At 40.1% G+C, this 22,022-nt stretch overlaps 1 protein-coding gene across 12 annotated transcripts in view; it reads right to left on the bottom strand.

Annotated features, from left to right (window-relative positions):
• LOC120477680 (ryanodine receptor 3) overlaps positions 1 to 22,022 on the bottom strand; it is a 122,080-nt gene that overhangs the window by 36,035 nt on the left and 64,023 nt on the right. For 10 of the 12 annotated variants that reach the window (XM_039669365.2, XM_089120624.1, XM_089120627.1 and 7 more), the window contains exons 45-71: positions 21,437 to 21,572; positions 21,087 to 21,273; positions 20,767 to 20,875; positions 20,555 to 20,675; positions 20,190 to 20,359; positions 19,292 to 19,512; positions 16,448 to 16,538; positions 16,038 to 16,178; positions 14,881 to 15,044; positions 13,671 to 13,749; positions 12,960 to 13,049; positions 12,736 to 12,882; positions 12,254 to 12,316; positions 11,014 to 11,089; positions 10,170 to 10,296; positions 9,979 to 10,094; positions 9,832 to 9,899; positions 8,224 to 8,345; positions 7,960 to 8,009; positions 7,820 to 7,880; positions 5,950 to 6,188; positions 4,717 to 4,798; positions 3,898 to 4,028; positions 3,396 to 3,707; positions 2,262 to 2,502; positions 1,250 to 1,337; positions 1,075 to 1,167 (exon numbers count right to left, since the gene is read on the bottom strand). In XM_039669365.2, coding sequence (XP_039525299.2) covers positions 1,075 to 1,167; positions 1,250 to 1,337; positions 2,262 to 2,502; positions 3,396 to 3,707; positions 3,898 to 4,028; positions 4,717 to 4,798; positions 5,950 to 6,188; positions 7,820 to 7,880; positions 7,960 to 8,009; positions 8,224 to 8,345; positions 9,832 to 9,899; positions 9,979 to 10,094; positions 10,170 to 10,296; positions 11,014 to 11,089; positions 12,254 to 12,316; positions 12,736 to 12,882; positions 12,960 to 13,049; positions 13,671 to 13,749; positions 14,881 to 15,044; positions 16,038 to 16,178; positions 16,448 to 16,538; positions 19,292 to 19,512; positions 20,190 to 20,359; positions 20,555 to 20,675; positions 20,767 to 20,875; positions 21,087 to 21,273; positions 21,437 to 21,572 — 3,525 coding nt within the window. The remainder of the gene's footprint in view (positions 1 to 1,074; positions 1,168 to 1,249; positions 1,338 to 2,261; positions 2,503 to 3,395; positions 3,708 to 3,897; positions 4,029 to 4,716; positions 4,799 to 5,949; positions 6,189 to 7,819; positions 7,881 to 7,959; positions 8,010 to 8,223; positions 8,346 to 9,831; positions 9,900 to 9,978; positions 10,095 to 10,169; positions 10,297 to 11,013; positions 11,090 to 12,253; positions 12,317 to 12,735; positions 12,883 to 12,959; positions 13,050 to 13,670; positions 13,750 to 14,880; positions 15,045 to 16,037; positions 16,179 to 16,447; positions 16,539 to 19,291; positions 19,513 to 20,189; positions 20,360 to 20,554; positions 20,676 to 20,766; positions 20,876 to 21,086; positions 21,274 to 21,436; positions 21,573 to 22,022) is intronic. The other 2 variants (XM_089120625.1, XM_089120630.1) reach the window with 1 other exon arrangement.

Raw genomic sequence — 22,022 nt, 5'->3', positions numbered from 1 at the left:
TGTGAACTCACACAATCAATCTTCACCATTAACATTAATATTTCCATTTCCTGTGAGAGTTATTTAATGATTGTGGATATAAAGTGATTGAAACAAAAGCTATATTGATATAGCTTTGCATTAATAAACGCATGCATTTAGTCATCAGGGTGGATGATGTGTTTATGATGTGGCATTTGTTCTCCCGAGAAAACAAATCTAACAGCGTGAGGACGAGCGAAGATTAATCACCAGCAGATTAGCATGAGATATTAGTGGGTGACGGCTGGTTTAGTGTGGGAACGTGCAGATTAAAGAAAGAGTGACAATAAGAACAGAGAGAGAGAGAGAGAGAGAGAGAGAGAGTTTGTATCTTTATCCTTCACATAAAAGTCAACATGAAACACTCGTTCACTTCTGTAATCCGGTTTATGGACAAGTTTGAGGTCGTATGATTTTTTTATGTTTCTGAAAGAGTCTCTTCTTCTCACTAATGCTGCGTTACATACAGTAAAACAGTGAAATATGGTTATAATATAAATCATCGGTTCTCTATGCGATTATATAGTAAAGTGTAATTTATTCCTGTGATCAAATCAATCAGAGTCACATGACCCTTCACAAATCACTCTAATATGAGGATCTGATGATCAACAAACACTTATGATTATTATTAGTGATGAAAACAGTTTTATATTTTTGTGGAAACTGATTAATTTTATTTTTCAGGATTATTTGATGAATATAAAGTTAAAAAGAACAGCATTTATTATTAAATAGAATCTTTTGTAACATTATAAATGCCTTTAATGTTACTTTTGACAAATGTCATGCGTCTGTGTATTAAGTATTAATTTGTTTAGAAATAAATCTTATGAATTTTTATTTTGTTTACGCAAGGAACTTGATTTTATGAATTAATCGGATGGTGAAAAGTGAATATTCTGAGCAAATTCTTCCATTCTGATGAAATATTGTGAAACGAACACTTGTTGTTCCTGTAGAGTGACGTCACTGAACCGAGTTAAGACACTCGCTGATGTCATGTGACTGCAGCCGAGCTCCTGAAGCATCATGGGAAACTCGCACTCGTACCTTGGCCATCTTGGTTTTACTGTCTCCGGTGAGGAAGGAGAGATTGTTGATCTCGTTCTGAACAACGAAGTTCTGCTCCTCCCTCTTGAAGTTCTGCAGAGACACACACCGTTTTCATATCACCAGGATTATTAATATCACATGAACATGAATATGAATATGAAGCTGCTCTCACGTGAGATTTACACCACAGGATGAAGATCTCTGCCACCATCCGGAAGAGCTCGTTAGAGTCGCCATCGGGTTCCTTCAGCCAGCGAGACCTGCGGTAATTAATCACACACACACACAAACACACACACACACACACACTTAATCAGTGTCACACACACCACAGCACACCACAACACCTAATACATCATGTCAAAATAAAATAATCTACGAATAAAAAACAATTATAGCAATGTGAAATTAACAAAACGAAAATACAAAATTAATTAAAAACAAACAATAAAACACTAACTGAAAAAGTCAATGTGAAATTAACTAACTCTAAAATAAAAAATATGACCAATAACACAAAATTAAATGAAAAAATTACATAAAAAGTGTACAATTAAAATAAAAACCAACAATTCAACACTAATTAATAATAAAAAAATAAAATTAAAATAAATAATTTAAAAATACAAACAAACCTACATAAAACATTCTAATAAATAAGCAAATATATCATGTAACATTTTAATAATTTTCAAATAAAAAAAACCCAATTAAATCAATGTGATATTAACTAATTCTAAAATAAAATAAAAGATTTATAATAGCACTAATGACAAATTAAATAAAAAGTGTACAAAACAAAAAATAAAACACTTACTAATAATTAAATATACACAAAATAAAAGTAAAATAAATTAAATACAAACCACAAAACACTTAATAAAAATCAAATAAATAATTATTAAATCATAATGAGACATTTATATAATAATACATTTAATTAAAACACTAATAAATAAATGTCTAATTGAATTAAATTATTAAAAAGCGATAAAAAACTAACAATACATTCATAACAATGTAAAATTAAAATAAGTAGTTGTACAATTAAAGCATTCAAAATGAAACACTAATTATTAAACCCTAACGTGAAATTTACATGCGAATGTGTTGTTAAATTATTGAAATATTAACGAGTTAACGTCTGTATGTGATGACGTGTCTGAGTGTGTGTGTCGCGTCACCTGTTGTTGTCCACGTAGCGGATGAGCATCGGGTAGAAGGCGTACAGATCTCGGCACAGAACCGCAAACTCGTCGAGGATCAGAAGCTCCGCCTCCTGGGTGTCGGCCTTGCTCTCGGCCTTCAGAAGCTCCTCCTCCAGCACCACCTTCACCGTCTTCTTCTTCAGCTTCTCCAGCGTGGGCAGGAAATGTGTCTTCAGCAGGTCGGCCCGCGCCTTACTGATGATGGGCTGAGCGTACACTGACACACACACACACACACACACACTGCTGTACCACATCTGTGAACGCTAACAAGCACGCATGCGTGTAGTTTGATCAAACAGCAGGTTCTGAACAAGCTCTTCAAATAATAACATAATCATGAATATTTCAGTATCACTGATGTACTGTTATAGTTCCTATTTAAATTAGTTTTTTAATTAATTTTATATTTTCATTTTAGCTAATGTTTTTATTTAAAAAAGAAATCTGTCATTTTCATATTTTAATAAAGGTAGTCTATGTAGCTTTTGGCCCAATCCTGGTTAAAATATAAAAATGCAATTTGCAGGAGAAATTTTTTGTCCAGGGTTAATATAATCAACTGGGAAAAACATAAATATTTTTTTTTTTACTTGAAATATAATAAACTTTTAATAAAATAAAAAACAAACAAAAATAACAAAGAATGTAAAAAAATATATGTTTTAAGTTAATAAAAACTATGTAGACATATTTTTAAATAATATTAATAAAACTAAAATGCTAAAACTTTAACTAAAATTAAAATGAATATATATATATATATATAAAATGAAATTGAATTCAAAATTCTAAATTAAAATCAAAACTATAAATGCAAACTAATTCAAAATGGAAATAAAATGAAAAAATAATACAAACTATATACATATTAAAAAATAAATACTTTTTTTTAATAAAAGTGACAAAAACATCAAAATTACTGGAACATTAATTTTAATGAAAGCATAAAATATAAAAATGCAAACTAATTCAAAATAAAGATAATTACGATAGAATGTCAGTGCAGTTTCTGTGCGGATGAATATCTGCTTTAACTTTGTTTTAACTTTGTAATTGAACAGAAGTTTTCCTGCAGGCCTGTGTGTGTGTGTGTGCAGCTCTGCTCACCTGCGATGCGCTTCATCCAGGAGGCCTCGTCGATGCCCAGGTTGCTGTTGAGGATCTTCAGGATGTTCCCCAGGACGAGGCTCAGGTGTTCTGAGGTGACGGTGGAGCTGCAGACGCCGGGTCGGTTCTCCGGGCCTCGCTCCCACCAGTACGACAGGTAGTTGCACAGCATCGGCAGAACCACCTCGATCACGTGCGGCATCTCTGTGTATCGCGCGCCAGACTCAGACATGTCGTTAATGTCCTTCATCAGAGCGTCCAGACGAGGCATCTCAGGACACACGTCCTCCACGCTCTCCGGCATCCCTACGACTGACGCACACACACACACACAGTAAGATCTGTAGACTGTTAATGGTTTTCAAACGGGTGCATGAATGTCTAGTTGAACTGATCTAGTTGAACACAGGTGTGTTCATTGGTAGCTCTAAATATCATCATCATCATAAATTGCAGATTTGACCCCTGAATGAACCCTATCAGCGCGGCGTGTGCGACTCACCGGCTCGTTCACGAGACGTCTTCGTGTTGAACACAGAGCAAGGGTTGTGTTTGTTGAGCTGTGGCTCCAGGAAGGCAACGGGCATCGCACCCGCTAGAGTCGCCAAACACTCGCCCAGTGCCGGGAGCTGCCTACACACACACACACACACACACACACACAAGCACACGTCACACAGACACAGAATACACATGTAACACATCCGTAACACACACACACGTAGCGTAACACGCACATGTAACACGTGCACACAACACACACACACCATGTAACACATATGCAACACACACACACACTCATGTAAAGCACATGTTTTTACGGACACGTAAAACGCGCACAACATATGTAACGCAAGTATAACGTACACATTTAACGCACCCGTAACACGCACACACAACACATGTAACGCACACACATAACATATAGCAGGCACACATAACATGCGCACACAACACATGTAACGCACACATACAACAAACTAGAGCCCGACCGATAAAGGATTTTGAAGGCTGATATACCAATACAAATATTTTTGGGTTTTAAAATCCGATATTCCGATATATCGGCCGATATTTTTTTTTTTTTTATTAAATATTTTTTATTTTACTTTTTAAATATTCATTTATCGGCCATTATAACTGCCGATACCGATATTATGGAAAATGCCTAATATCGGCCGATATATCGGTCTGGCTCTAATACAAACCCAACACAGGCACACACAAAACACATGTAACGCACACGTAACACGAAACACAACACACACACACACACAGCATGAGGGCATGTCCAACACATCAGACTGTGGGATCCGCTCACCGCTCCACGTAGATGTTTTTCCCAGTGCCCAGAGCGTATAAACTGGTCAGGATTCGATAACACGACACCTGCACATCATCCACTGACAAAACACAAGCGTTCACACAAGCGTTATTAACCAGTCCCTCCAGGATTTCACGATTTTTTTGGGTGATTTTTGCGATCAAAGTGACTGATTTTGTGGTGGTAATTTCCAAAAATTCGTGAAAAAATGTGCGATTTATATATATAACATTTACCATAATAGTATTCAGTCCTTCCAGAAAAACGCGGAGTTTTTTTGTGATTGTTGCGGGCAAAAATTGATTGATTACGCGGTCCGTTTTCTTTAAAAATGCGATGGAATATGCGGGATATTTATGCAATTTTATGGATGAAATTGCAGGAATTTGCAAAATTGAGGGAACTTGCAGAAATTGCGGTTTGATGAAAAAGAGAAAAAAAGTGATTCCCCCAACATCCTGTTAATGTAAGAGTCATTTCTGATTACTTCCTTTGATAAGCAAGCATACTACATCATAGAAAGTGCTGGGAATATTTAATTTCTCATCTTGTTTTATTTCAGACTGTAACGAGTGTAAATAAGGTGTGGCCCCTTTAAGAGCTCTCTGCAGTGTTATATGTGCGCCTCGAACACCCCATGTGTGTTTGATGCTACTTCTTTTATCTTATGTTGTTTATTAAGTAACGATGTGAAGGTAGACCGTTCGACAGACAGTTATACGAGTTCGATTTGTGAGATGTCGATCGCCTCCGTGAGTCTGTCTGGCGTCGCGTAATTGCGTCACTTCATAACGTTCCCATGGAAACAGGGGGAAATGGCTGCTCTTGTGTGAAGCAAACGCAACAGTTTTCAACTTTCTGCTAAGATACATGTGACTTTTTTTGCAACGAAAATGCGAGGATTATGAAATTATGCAAACCCCGCATATTTTGCACGGAAATCGGCAATTTATGCGGCGAAAGTGCGGCGTATTTGAAAAAATGCGGCCCCTGCATAAATATGCGGACTTTGGCTGATTTTGCATTGAATTCAGCGATCGCATAATCGCGTTTTTCTGGAGGGACTGATTAACATAATTTACAATCATTTTTATTGACTTCACATTATTGAAAAGTAAAGATGTTTCTGAGGATTTTTGTTTGTTTATAATAACATCATAAAAGCTCAATAAGAGCAGGAACGTGAATTTAGAAAGTAACATGTGATCATCATCAGCGGCGGCGACTCACGCAGCAGGTCACAGCCGAACTGATGTTCAGTGATGTGCTCGAACAGCGCGGTCAGGATCGGCAGCAGAGCCGCGGTCGTGTAGTTGATGTTCTGCGAGACGCCCTTCATCTGGCTGCGTGAGTGAGTGAACTTGCCCAGCTTCAGGTTCTCCAAGGTCTTCTCCAGATCCTCCGCCGCGTTCTCGAAGAACGTCCTCAAACCGGCTTTGACCAGCTCGGATCCAGATTTCATCACGGTCCTGTGAGAGAAACCATCCGTCATCACCGCAGTCCCACAAATCAGCATGATCTCATTAACATATCCATTAGAAATCAGGGCAGTGTGTAAGAATGAAAGCTAGTGGTTGAAATAGGTACTGCATTCCAAATATCAGTTTGAGGACACACAACAGAAACGAGCGCAGTCAAAGTTAATGAGTTGATTTATCCGCTCTTTAATATGCTCTCGATCATTTTATAGATTTATAGATGGAGACCGAGGCTTTTTAGGCAATATCTGACTCATTTCCAAGGCTGCAATACGCTGAGTTTCTCGCCAACTGGCATCCTGGGATGTCGAAATACTATTGGGTGAAGTCAAAACAAAAAACGTTTGTTTTGCAACACGGAACGTGCGAGTATGTGATCTTGGAATGTTTTCTCAATATCTGGAAACATATTATGGCATTTTTATGCTTTAGAAGAGTAAAAAACCTGTAATAACAGTACTGTATCTGGAAAATATTGATTTGCAAAAAAATATCACCTAATTTGTGGTTGATGACTCTTAATCGCAAAATAAGATTTATAAAATGTAAATGAAAATATCAAAATAAAATAAGAATTTTTCAAATTATATGTATCAGCTTTAATGCATTACACTGACGAAAGTAGTCAAATGTTTAGACAAAACTCAAAATGTGATATTTAACTCCTGCACAGGAGTGGGAAAATATGTTTAAATACTACATTTATTGTCAAACAACTCAACATAAACAGGTTAATACATATAAATAAATAAATTAATCTGTATTTTTCTGTTGCTGTTTGAATAAAAACAGAATATCCGGGTCATGAATTGCATTTTCTTCCACCGTAATTCTCATCTTGAAATCAGGCATAAAATATTGTCATACATGTAAAAATCAGGCAAAGATTTAACAAATAGTTGTAACCCGACTCAGAGGAAGATAAGAATCACTGTTTTGATTTTCATAACAAAATGCATTATTCAAAATGTGTCATTTAACTTCTGGAAAGGAGTGGGAAAATATGATAAAATACTTAATTTAATGTGGAAGAAATCACAAAAAGACAACCCCCCCTTCATTTCTCATGAAATCTGTAACGATTTTCTGTTTGGATAATCGAGTATAAAACAGACATAACAGAAAATATGTATTTTCTTCTTTACTGGCCGTTATCCTAACCTTGTTGTAATAATAGTTAGACATAAAATAGTCATAAAAGTGAAAAAAACAACAACAAATAAGCATATAAATAAAAGCATATAAGTTAAAAAGAAGTGGGCCCAGTACAGAGCCCTGAGGTACTCCACTAATAATAGGAGCTGAGGATGAGGAAACCTTACACAAAGCTACAGAGAAAGTCTTGTCTTTAAGATAAGAACTAAACCCTTGATGTTGACCCAATGTTTTAGATGCCAAAGAAGGATACTATGATCCACAGTATCAAAGGCAGTGGTTAGTTTGAGTAAAATCAATCAACCGCAAGCAAAATATCGCTTGACACTTTCAACTAACCGACAAACACTTTCACCGGCTCCGTATGACATCTCAGAGCAAAACAGGAACATTAATGGAATCCGCATCCCAAAAGGAGTAAGAAATATGAAATATATTGCAGGTCGGTGCAATGGAAGGACTCGTACCTGGTGTCGAGTGTGTGTGCGAGGATGTGCAGACAGCTGACCATAGTGGTGGAGTCACTTCCTGCAAACACACACCAGAAACCACTGAAAACCAAACACTCCATGAATATCACAGAGAGAGAGAGACACGATGATCTTACCAAACAGAGAGATCCTGTGTCTAACCAGAGCGGCCAGCTTACAGAACAGACTAGCAGCAGAGAAGTGAAGAAGACAGTGAGAGGAAGGAGAAACGCAAGTGAAGAGCGAAGAGTCACCAAAATATTCATCAGAACACATAACATTTCCACCATGGGGAAAAAAATAAATAAAAAGCCATATAAACCAACATTTATAAATGATGCGTCACGACCGAAGAGGTAAATTAAACCGCAAGATACATGTCACATAAGACGCTCCATCACCTGGTGACCATCTCTTTCTCTTTGTTAGACGCGTATCCGCTGCTGCTCAGAGTCTTGGTGGGCGACGACAGGAAGTAGAGCGAGTGGTTTTTAAAATACTGGTCTATGAGTGGGAGGAGCACCTACAGGAAGTACAACAGGTAAACAGGAAATGAAACTTAGTATGATGAAGAATATGCAGTCCCTCCAGAAAAACGCGATTATGCGATCGCTGAATTCAATGCAAATTGGCCAAAGTCCGCATATTTATGCGGGGGCCGCTTTTTTAAAATACGCCGCACTTTCGCCGCATAAATTACAGATTTCCGTGCAAAATATGCGGGGTTTGCATAATTTCATAATCTTTGCATTTTTGTTGCAAAAAAAGTCACATGTATCTTAGCAGAAAGTTGAAAAATGTTGCGTTTGCTTCACACAAGAGCAGCCATTTCCCCCTGTTTCCATGGGAACGTTATGAAGTGACGCAATTACGCGACGCCAGACAGACTCACGGAGGCGATTGACATCTCACAAATCGAACTCGTATAACTGTCTGTCACGCGTTCTACCGTCACATCGTTACTTAATAAACAACAATATAAAAGAAGTAGCATCAAACACACATGGGGTGTTCGAGGCGCACATATAACACTGCAGAGAGCTCTTAAAGGGGCCACACCTTATTTACACTCGTTACAGTCTGAAATAAAACAAGATGAGAAATTAAATATTCCCAGCACTTTCTATGATGTAGTATTCTTGCTTATCAAAGAAAGTAATAAGAAATGACTCTTACATTAGCCTAGTGAGAACAGGATGTTGGGGGAATCACTTTTTTTCTCTTTTTCATCAAACCGCAGTTTTTGCAAATTCCTGCAATTTCATTGCATAAAATTGCATAAATGTCCCGCATATTCCATCACATTTTTAAAGAAAACGGGCCGCGTAATCAATCAATTTTTGCCCGCAACAATCACAAAAAACTCCGCGTTTTTCTGGAAGGACTGAATACTATTATGGTAAATGTTATATATAAATCGCACATTTTTTCACAAATTTTTGGAAATTACCACCACAAAATCAGTCATTTTGATCGCAAAAATCACAAAAAAAAATCGTGTAATCCTGGAGGGACTGAATATGTAACCAAAATGTATTCAGACAGCTCCAGCACTCCTCCCATCATCAGTGTATGGGCTATAGTTGAGTAAATGGTGATAAATGTGAGCAGAACTCAGTGTTTGATATGTGACTGGTTTTGTCCTTCTGTTGGACTCTCACACATGAATTATGTTGAATATCTGTCAGCTGTTCAATTGAACGACACAATTAGAGAATACCAGTTTAGCTCAACCAGTGACCAAGCAATGCGAATGTTGTTCAGTGTGTGTGTAAAAAGAGCAGAAAACACACTTCAGCAGAACATCATCAGCTCACAGTGTCCGAAAGGTTTATTAATGTCACTGTATGAAGAATTATTGTGTGTAATATGTCTCAGTTCGCTTTATTTTGATCTCCATACTCACATAAATGTACACACTAGTAAAAAATATATTAAAAAAATGATATTGTGTCTAAATAATTTTAGTTTGACTGTATGTATATATAATTACAATTAGATGATCAAACCTTAGCAAAGAACTTGATCTCCTGTTCATGTGGTGACCTGTCGTTCTTTCCACTGGCCGCCATCGCCTCTGAAACCAGCGAGAGTGTGACGGTTAATTCATGATCTCAGCAGAATCACATGACTCCAGACAAACAGAAGAAACCGACCGAGGTGAGCGATGAACTCCTGCGCGGAGTCCACGTATTTCAGCAGCTTCTTCAGGAACTTGTAGGCGAAGCGTTTCTCCATGGAGGAAGAGTCCTGCTCCAAGTCCTTCAGACCTCTGGGAGAAACACAACGGCACGTTACACTCAGTCCTCGCGCGAGCACACGCGTGTAAAAGCGCACACGTCCGCACCTGCTGATGGCGTATCCGTTGGCCTGGAGAAAGCGGAAGAGATCTTGCGCTCTCTCTCGGTCCTTGGCTTTCTCTCTGGCAGTGAGTGTGTCGTACGGCACCAGCAGCGGATGCGTTCCTCCTGCACCTCAGAACACACACAACACGACACGCATGACCTTCACACATCACGGACGACCTTCACACGTCACAGATGACCTTCACACATCACGGATGACCTTCAAACGACACGCATGACCTTCACACATAACGGATAACCTTCACATGTCACGGATGACCTTCAAACGACACGCATGACTTTCACACGACACGCATGACCTTCAAACATCACAGACCTTCACACATCAAGGATGACCTTCACACGTCACGCATGGCCTTCACATGTCACGGATGACCTTCAAACGACACGGATGACCTTCAAACGACATGCATGACCTTCAAACATCACGGATGACCTTCACACGTCACGGATGAAAATGACGTTTACACATCACGCATAACCTTCACACATCACAGATGACCTTTACACAACATGCATGACCTTCACAAAACATGCATGACCTTCACACATCACGCATGACCTTCACACGTCACGCATGACCTTCACACGTCACGCATGACCTTCACACGTCACGGATGACCTTCACACGTCACGCATGACCTTCACACGTCACGGATGAAAATGACATTTACACATCACACATGACCTTCACATGACATGCATGACTTTCACACAACATGCATGACCTTCACCCGTCACTCATGACCTTCACATGACACATGGCCTTGTCACGCATGACATTTTTACAAGGCACGATGACTGAAAGCTGAGGACAAGGCAAACCTCTAGTTCCCAGATCACTCTTCTTTTTCTTGGCCCAGATGTTGTGATAGTTTTCAGCCACGACCTCAACCATCGACTGAAAAACACACAACAAAACACTCAAAGACCAGAGTCTACCTACAATACACTGGCATCAATAATACAATGAACACACTGGCCTGTTATTTAGAGCGGTCAAAATTAACGTGTTAACGTATGCGATTTATTTTTTTTTTCAGTTAAACACGTTAAAAATATTTAATGCAATTAACACAGCATCAGTGTTTTTCCCGTCATCCTCTGGCTAGCGTTACGATATACGATCACACTCTTATTCATGCAAATACCATAGCTGTCAACCCTCCCGTTTTTTCGGGGTTTCTCACGTCTCTGTTCCCGCTGTCTTCCCGTTTTAGTATTTTCCCGTAAAATATCCCGTATTTTTACGTTCTGATTGTGTGAGACGTACAAGCTCGGACATATTCGGCTTGAAGTCGTTCATACTCGGATGCAGCGCCGGAGACACACTGGCTGCGTGGCGTGACCGTTTTTATTTTACCGTCTATGGTTTTTATTTCGGCTCCCAACAGATTAGAGCTTGCACACTGCCTGCGTGACGCGCGCAAACGTGTGCATGCTAGAAATTGAACCAGAGATGCCTATTTTTCACACGACAAGCAAGCGTGTTGGAACCGTTTCCAGGCAAAAAACAAACAAACAAAAAAACGATGTTTATATGTCAAAAATACCCATTATTTTTTCTATATATATTTTCATGTCATTTTTTTAAACAATCGAGTCCTGGTGTCCACTACAGAGGTCATAGCATAACATAGGAATAAAAATATCTTTTTTTTTTTCATTTGTTTCTTATGCTCTTAATAATGTAAAAAACCCTTATTTTGGCGATGGATTCTGGAAATCAATGTTCAATGTTGACAGCTATGGCAAATACATTTAAAGCATTCAAGCACGATCAGACTAGTGTCTTTAGCCTCCTTGCAAGCACAGTCTTCAAGGAGTTACATAAAGTCTTGAATTAACGTAAAGAGATGTGAGAAAAATGGATGCATCAGATTCGCATCATATCCCTTAAAGTGACAGCAGCGTAATAAACCTAGAAAATCACTCTAGACTGAATAACTCTTCTAGCTTCAATAAGGACTGATCTATATTTAATGGATCATTTATGCAGTGAAGACTTTTAATTCAAGTTTTATTTAACCATAAACTCTGTGGGCACAGTTGTTGCTGATGTCACCTGTTGTTCTCGGGACAGCTGGACGCTGCTCATGTCCACGGGACTCGGATTGAAGCCGTTACCCTGAAAACACACAATCACAAACGTCCACCTATCAGCTGCGTATTATTGAATTGGGCTCATGGTTCATGATCTGATTTGAGGCTGCTGTGTAAAAAGACACTAATACAGATGTCCATTTTTTTAAAAGAAATGATACGCATGCGCAATGAAGGTTGCCCCAATTAAAAATAAAATGAGGATGCAGGTGTTTTTAATCTGGGAGGAGCAAAGAGAGAAATGATAACGATTCAAGCGCTAATTGGGTACTACAAAGTATAAGAATGTGTGCAGACCATTGTAAGATTAGATGGCCAGCTGGCATCTCACTTTAATTGAACTGCTCAATAAAGTTACTTCTTCTGAGACCTGAAACCTTGACTCAAGACCTGAACCAGACTTTGATGATTTGAATTGGGACTGAAAATCTGCCACAACAACACCTGAGAGGCCTGTGAAACGCGCCGCATCTTCTCCATCTCTCTCTGCTGAAACATGGTTTCTCCTTCTTTGGTTCGGTCGACGCTCCAGCCCATCGCTAGCATGCTCTTCAGGGACTCGCGCACCGTCCAGCGGTACACCTCCTTCTCCTGCGGGACACACACACACACACACACTGAGAGTCTAAGATCACGCACCGCTGGCTGTTCTGACGGCCGGTTCGTACCTTCTCTGTGAGCGATTTGTAGGATCTCAGCATTGGGTGAGTTTTTGCTTTTTCATCGACGGCTTCTCCGTGTTTCCAGCCCAGAAGCACCTGAACACCGGACACACGGGAACATCGTTTGCATTTACACAGTTATCCAAAGTTAAAGTCAATGTTTAGTGTGTGTGTTCTCTGTGTATTTCTACAGCACTTTACACAATACGGATGTTTCAAAGCGGCAAACTGAAAGATGACAGAGTTAATATTGTCAAATTGTTCATTTATGACACAATTTCAGCTGTAATGACAGAAGACCAAAGTGTCATCATTCAGGAGTAGGCTAGAAAATATTTATTATTGTAAGAAAAGATTAGAATACCTTTTTACAATATTCTAATTTTGAATGATCATCAACATGATAACAAATAAGGCTTGAAATATCTCACTTTGCATATAATATATTAGATTCACCTTTTAAGTTGAATCTCTGAAATAAATGAACTTTTGCACGATATTCTACTTTTTTGAGTTTCACCTGTGTAGCATTTCATATTTGAGACATAAACTGGGGAATTTGCCGTGATATCTTGAGTTTTAGGCTGATTTTAACTGTATCTATAGGTGAGTCGTTGCTCTGCTTCATGTTCGTCACCGATTGGTGGTGTGAAGTGTGTGAAGTGTGTAAAGTGTGTGAAGTGTGTGATGGACGCCAGCTCAGTTTCCTCGACTCGCCTTCTCGGCCGCCCACTTGTCATGCGAGTGTTCGGCGTATTTGTGTGCGATGAACTCCAGCTTCTCGGGGAGGCAGACGCTGCGAGAGGAACACCAGGAAGATAAAGTTCAGATTTTGTATTACTTTTAGCAGAACTTATGAAGTTTAACCTTGTACAATATCGTTGTTGCACTTTTTATATTTTACATTGATGTTTTTATGATCATACCTGTAGCACTTTGAGCTTTGTCTTAAATGTGAAGTGCATTTGAAATAAAATCTATTATTATTATTTTGATTTTGATTTGTGGCCCCACTTTACAGGCTAAACTCGAAAAATTAGAATACGGTGCAAAAGTTCATTTATTTCAGTAATTCAACTTAAAGCTGAAACTAATATATTATATAGACTCATTACATGCAAAGTGAGATATTTCAAGCCTTTATTTGTTATAATGTTAATGATTATGGTTTACAGATGTGAAAACCCCAAATTCAATATTAGAATATTGTGAAAAGGTTTTCATAAGCTGTAAGCCACAATAATCACAATTATAACAAATAAAGGCTTGAATCTCACTTTGAATGTAATCTATAATATATATATATATATATCGTTGAATTACTGAAATAAATGCACCATATTCAAATTTTTCAAGTTGCACCTGTATATTAAGTGGCTTTAAGTACTATATACTTACATTTAACACTGATGTTCACTGATGTTTTTGACTGATGTTCATGTTCAATAAAAAGCAAAATAAAAAAATAAAGTACAATGTACTTATTGTGTTCATGTTGTAAAACACATTTCTGCTATTGAGGAGTGATACGGGTAAGGTTAGGGTCAGGTGTGTGTGTGTGTGGGTTGGTTTAAGGGTGGGTCAAAGGAAGGGTCAACAGTATAATTATGAATGTAACTACATACAGGTATTTTTTAAATATATAAGTACAATGTAAAAACATGTCCAAGTCCAAAGTATCAAATGATCAATTTCACTGTACATGGCAGTTAAAGCCACTTAATATAAAGTGGGACGTGATTTGTAAATATTTGATTTATTTTTATAGGTGATCATATCATGGACTGAACACACGCTTGTCTAAATCTGTGAAGGAGTCACTTTCCCCCTCCTGAGTGTTTAAATCAGACAGAGATCATCTGAATCGTGCTGTATATATTCATATGCATGATTCTTATTTTGTGAGTCTCTGACGAGGTGCACGTACATGGCTGTGTTGATGGGTCTGGGGTCAAAGTTCCCCATGGCGTCCACAGACACCGGCTTCTCCAGCGCCGCGCTGAGCGTGGAGTCGATGTAATCGGGAGGCAGAGCTCCAGCGATGGCACTCAGACACGGCATGGCCATCTTAAACAGGTCCTGTTCATACTTCTGCACACACACACACACAGTGACAAACACTCAATATAACAGCTCAAGAGTTTGGGGTCGCTGACATTCATCTCTGCTGCGTTTATTTAATCATAAATACAGTAAAAACAGTGAAATATTATAATAATGTAAATCATCTGTTCTCTATGTGAATATACAGTAAAGTGTAATTTATTCCTGTGATCAAATCAATCATTACTCCAGTCTTCAGTGTCACATGACCCTTCAGAAATCACTCTAATATGAGGATCAGCCTACAAAACACTGCTTATAATTCTCTCATCATCATCATGCTGTTATCAACATATATTTCTTTCAATTAGCGCACATTTCAGCATTTCTTCTTGGAGCTGCCTGATCATAGGCCTCATTGATCTGACTTTATGGACCAATATTTGAAGAGTTCAGATGCAAAATCCTCTAAGTGCCATTTGAAATTTTCTTCTAAAATTACCATTTTTATCAAGCTTGTATATTTAAGTTCAGTAATTTCACTTAAATGGCAATAAATAGGTAATCTTCATTGACATTTAAGTGAAATTACTGAACTTAAATATACAAGCTTGATAAAAATGATCATTAAAGAAGAAAATTTCAAATGGCATTTAGAGGCTTTTGCATCTGAACTCTTCATTTGGTGACAGTATACTGTACATTCTAAAAAATGCTGGGTTGTTTTAACCCAATTTTGGGTCAAATATGGACAAACCCAGCCATTGGGTTACATTTTTTAAATTACATTTTTAACCCAATGTTTGAGTTTGTCCATATTTGACCCAAAATTGGGTTAAAACGACCCAGTATTTTTTATAGTGTAGCTTAATGAGAGATCTGCAAACACCAAATGAGGTAAAGGATGTTCAGCACGAGGGCTAGTGTCACATTAAATGACCAATCACTTTAAAAAAAGAAATCTACTGACCACAAACTTTTGAACGGAAGTGTGCAGCCACATAATTACCCAGCATGCTCCAACAATCCCAAATGAATCACCTTCTGAGAGAGCGAATCAAAGATCCCCCAGAAGATCTTCTTGGTGAGCAGAAGCTCCTCTTCCGACGCCAGGCCGTAGTTTCCCCATCCCGACGGCAGGCAGTAATACTTCCAGTTCTGCTCGTAATGATTCGTCAGCAGCTGCGACACACACACACACACACACACACCAGCATCCGCATTCAGATATTCAGAGGTTATGCGTGTGACGTCACTGCCGGGGAGGGGCCTCGATAAGGGGCGGGGACTGAGTCAAGTATGACATCATGAATGTGGGAGTGACTTAGAAGGGGCGGAGTCAAGCTAATAACCGAGGGAAATAAAACTGAGATACGCTGAAGTCAAATCTACGTAATGAAAGCATAAACACACTCTGTCACGAATGAGGGCGATGGTCACATGATGTTTACCTTCAGAGGCATCTTACAGTATTCAGACAACAGCGGCACGTCAAACACCAGCCGACGCAGAAGATGCTGCAACATGGACGGTCTGAGGTACCTGGAACAGAGGTCAGAGGTTAAATCAACTGGTCTGAGGAACCTGGAACAGAGGTCAGAGGTTAAATCACCTGGTCTGAGGAACCTGGAACAGAGGTCAGAGGTTAAATCACCTGGAACAGAGGTCAGAGGTTAAATCAACTGGTCTGAGGAACCTGGAACAGAGGTCAGAGGTTAAATCAACTGGTCTGAGGAACCTGGAACAGAGGTCAGAGGTTAAATCACCTGGTCTGAGGAACCTGGAACAGAGGTCAGAGGTTAAATCACCTGGAACAGAGGTCAGAGGTTAAATCAACTGGTCTGAGGAACCTGGAACAGAGGTCAGAGGTTAAATCAACTGGTCTGAGGTCCCTGGAACAGAGGTCAGAGGTTAAATCAACTGGTCTGAGGAACCTGGAACAGAGGTCAGAGGTTAAATCAACTGGTCTGAGGAACCTGGAACAGAGGTCAGAGGTTAAATCAACTGGTCTGAGGTCCCTGGAACAGAGGTCAGAGGTTAAATCACCTGGAACAGAGGTCAGAGGTTAAATCAACTGGTCTGAGGAACCTGGAACAGAGGTCAGAGGTTAAATCAACTGGTCTGAGGTCCCTGGAACAGAGGTCAGAGGTTAAATCACCTGGAACAGAGGTCAGAGGTTAAATCAACTGGTCTGAGGAACCTGAAACAGAGGTCAGAGGTTAAATCAACTGGTCTGAGGAACCTGAAACAGAGGTCAGAGGTTAAATTAACTGGTCTGAGGAACCTGAAACAGAGGTCAGAGGTTAAATCAACTGGTCTGAGGAACCTGGAACAGAGGTCAGAGGTTAAATCAACTGGTCTGAGGAACCTAGAACAGAGGTCAGAGGTTAAATCAACTGGTCTGAGGTCCCTGGAACAGAGGTCAGAGGTTAAATCAACTGGTCTGAGGAACCTGGAACAGAGGTCAGAGGTTAAATCAACTGGTCTGAGGAACCTGGAACAGAGGTCAGAGGTTAAATCAACTGGTCTGAGGAACCTGGAACAGAGGTCAGAGGTTAAATCAACTGGAACAGAGGTCAGAGGTTAAATCAACTGGTCTGAGGAACCTGGAACAGAGGTCAGAGGTTAAATCAACTGGTCTGAGGTCCCTGGAACAGAGGTCAGAGGTTAAATCACCTGGAACAGAGGTCAGAGGTTAAATCAACTGGTCTGAGGAACCTGGAACAGAGGTCAGAGGTTAAATCAACTGGTCTGAGGTCCCTGGAACAGAGGTCAGAGGTTAAATCACCTGGAACAGAGGTCAGAGGTTAAATCAACTGGTCTGAGGAACCTGAAACAGAGGTCAGAGGTTAAATCAACTGGTCTGAGGAACCTGAAACAGAGGTCAGAGGTTAAATTAACTGGTCTGAGGAACCTGAAACAGAGGTCAGAGGTTAAATCAACTGGTCTGAGGAACCTGGAACAGAGGTCAGAGGTTAAATCAACTGGTCTGAGGAACCTGGAACAGAGGTCAGAGGTTAAATCAACTGGTCTGAGGAACCTGGAACAGAGGTCAGAGGTTAAATCAACTGGTCTGAGGTCCCTGGAACAGAGGTCAGAGGTTAAATCAACTGGTCTGAGGAACCTGAAACAGAGGTCAGAGGTTAAATCAACTGGTCTGAGGAACCTGAAACAGAGGTCAGAGGTTAAATCAACTGGTCTGAGGAACCTGAAACAGAGGTCAGAGGTTAAATCAACTGGTCTGAGGAACCTGGAACAGAGGTCAGAGGTTAAATCAACTGGTCTGAGGAACCTGGAACAGAGGTCAGAGGTTAAATCAACTGGTCTGAGGAACCTGGAACAGAGGTCAGAGGTTAAATCAACTGGTGTGCCACTTTAAACGCTCTGGCTTTTTAAAGCAGGGTTTTGTTTGTTTGTTTACTTTTATTGAAACTAGTAACAGACATACATAAAAAACACAATACATAATGCGAATTGCACACATCATAGTTCATATATATATATATATAAAACACAAAATCACCTCCTATGAAGCGTTCAATAGACCAACAGCCACCGAAAATAAATCAATAATTAAAACGGTTTTGTTCTACCAGCCGGCACCCTAAAACAATTGAAATTCTTTAAATAAGGGATGATCACATTTCTGTCTATGATAATATCAATAGACTGGATTCTACTTACACCAACAAGACTATTTAGCCTATTTCTATTAGTCAAAGGTAAATTGCCAAACCAAACTACAATAAAATACTAATTCAACAAAAGACTTTTAAGTCTTTTAAGTTGTTTCAAACTGGTATGAGTTTCTTTCTTCTGTTGAACACAAAGGACGATATTTTAAAGAACCAAACAGGAAACTGGACCCATTGACTTCTATTGTAGGACAATATGTGTATACTATGGAAGTGAATGGGTCCATTAACTGTTTGGTTCTTCAAAATATCGTCCTTTGTGTTCAGCAGAAGAAAGAAACTCATACAGGTTTGAAACAACTTCCAACTTTTGCACAATTACAGGTGAAACTCGAAAATTTGAATATGGTGCAAAAGTTCATTTTCATGAAACTTCTGGCTTATCTGTAAGCCATAATCATCACAATTATAACAAATGAAGGCTTGAAATATCTCCCTTTGCATGTAATGAGTCTATATACTATATAAGTTCCAGCTTTTAAGTTGAATTACTGAAATAAATGAACTTTTGCACGATATTCTACTTTTTCGAGTTTCACCTGTGTGTGATGACACAATCTCCATTTTGAAGGTAACCGTCCCTGTGATTGGCATACGCACTTGCAGACGGCCAGTAGGCACTCCTCGATGGCGTCCCGCTGGGCTTTGGTGAGCGAGCAGCCCTTGGACAGGCGATAGATGGTGTAGAGTGTGGAGTCGATGAGCGCGGCGTGATGTTCGGTGCCGGAGAAGTGTGGAGCGCAGCGGGTCAGCAGAGGGAGCATCGCAGAGCCGATGTACCGGTTCATGGCCAGAGCCGTTTCAGTGGTGCGCAAAGCCTCCTGGGAGAGAACAGAAGACCAGATGAGAACTCAAGAGAACGTAGGAATACCCGCCCAGTGTTTGCAAAGCAAAGGCCGAGTCAAACGCCATTGACAAAAAAAAAGTAAAAGGTAAAACTACGATGTTGGACGATTTTACATTGTTTACCGGAACTTTATTTTAGATCTCTTTATTAGTTTTTCTGCTTGGAACATCAAGTCAACAGATAATAACATTGAATTTATGAAATTATCATTCCCCACAATAAAACCCTCCCTTAAGTAAACAACCTACAGCTTCCAATAGAGAAAAAATAAAACACACGACAATAACAACAAGACAAAAAAATAAAAAAATAATTAATTAATTTAAACTATATGAAGAGTTCAGATGCAAAAGCCTCTAAGTGCCATTTGAAATTTTCTTCTAGAATGATCATTTTTATCAAGCTTGTATATTTAAGTTCAGTGATTTCACTTAAATGACAATGATGATTACCTATTAATTGTTATTTAAGTGAAATTACTGAACTTAAATATACAAGTTTGATAAAAATCATCATTAAAGAAGAAAATTTCAAATTGCATTTAGAGGCTTTTGCATCTGAACTCTTCATATATATGAACACGCTTGAACTTTCAACCTGAAGTGTAACTACAGTCTAATAAGTGTGTGTGTGTGTGTGTGACGCACTGACCGCGTCCAGCGAGGCGGCGGCTCTCAGGTCCGGCAGGAACCCGACCTCTAACAGATGCAGAAGAAAGCTCTGGTCCTCGATGCCATAGACACGGTCCAGAAACAGCACCATCGGGGCCTTGTGATCCGGACAGAAGCTGGCCGACACGTCAGGCTCGGTGACACTGCCGTCTGTGTGTGTGTGTGTGTGTGTGAGGAAGAGGGATTCATAATTCAGTTCTGTTCAATCTATTATATGAGCAGCTGGACTGAATACGGGGAATGTGAAACACACACACACACTCACACTATTACCATTACTCACACACTCATACTATCACTAACACTATCACACACACACACTAGAAGTGTAAGAGAGTGTGTGACCTTTATTGACGGTGGGCATCTTGAGGGGGATGCTGATGATGCCGACCAGATCCTCCGTGGGAACGAGAGAGCGCAGGATCGCCCGGATCCTCAGAGCTTCACCTTTACCCTTATTGATCAGCTGAGAGACCAGATCAACACACACACACACACACACTCAATCAGTCAGTCATCAGGATCGATGTGTGTGTGTGTGTGTGTGTGAGACTTACGTGCATCTCTGGAGCGCAGCGGCCCAGCAGGTCAATCAGAGCGGAGTAGAACGACAGGATCGCGTTTCCCATGTGAACAACCTCCTCTTCCTCATCGCCCTCAGTGGAGCTGCAGCAGAGAGAGAGAGGATGACTGTGTGTGTGTGTGTGTGTGTGTGTGTGTGTGTGTGTGTGTGTGTGTGTGTGTGTGTGTGTGTGTGTGGGGTCCAGAGTCACTATCACTGTCACTCACACACACACTATCATACTCTCACTCTCTCTCACACACGATCAGAATCACACACACTCTCAGTCACACACACACACACACACACACTCACGCATCTGAAGCGTGCGCCGGGGCTGTGCTGGGCAGATCCAGCACGGGGTTCTCCGAGATGTTGATGGCCTCCTTCATGGCCGCCAGAAGCCCGTGTCCTCCTTCTCCTCTCAGAGCCGGTCCGAAACACTCGGGTCGACGGATCAGGAGCTTCACCACCACACTCGAGTTCTCCTCCACACTCTCACCTGCACACACACACACACACACACACACACACACACAGGTGAAAGTGTGCAAGGGTGCACAGACACTGCCAGGCGGGATCATTACAAATGTTTTCTGTTTTTGAAAGAGTGTGTGTGTGTGTGTGTGTGACTGTGAGTGATTTTGTGGTGTGTGTGTGTTTACCGTTGACGAACACAGCGAACCGCAGGAAGGATAGGTAACGCTCGCCCTCGATCGGGTTCCAGCCGATGTCTGGATATCCCTTGACCAGGAGCATCGGACAACTCTGCAGACCACAGCCGGCCAGATACGTCACCACCTGCACACACACACACACACACACCAAAGAATCACACAACATGTCTGATGCTCAGCTGAGCAGATTAACGGTGCAGTGTGTAAGAATGACAGCTAGTGGTCGAAAAAGGTACTGCAGTCCAAATTTAAAATATCAGAGATCGTTGTTTCCCCGCCTCCACAGACTCGACCCTCACGCGGGTTGCCAGTTTGAGGACACACAACAGGAACGAGCGCGATTGACAACAAAAGCCGAGGAGACTTATAGACTGTACGTTGATGAGTTGATTTATCCATGTTTTAGACTGAGGCTTTTTAGGTTAATAGACTGTAAACACACCATGATGATATTAGACTGTAAACACACACCATGATGATATTAGAGCATAAACACACACCATGATGATATTAGACTGTAAACACACACCATGATGATATTAGTGTAAACACACACCATGATGATATTAGAGTG

Source organism: Pimephales promelas, chromosome 15 (assembly GCF_988280905.1).
Source record: "Pimephales promelas chromosome 15, fPimPro1.hap1.1, whole genome shotgun sequence".
NCBI lineage: Eukaryota > Metazoa > Chordata > Actinopteri > Cypriniformes > Leuciscidae > Pimephales > Pimephales promelas.
This window is presented reverse-complemented; position numbering and strand designations above follow the sequence as displayed.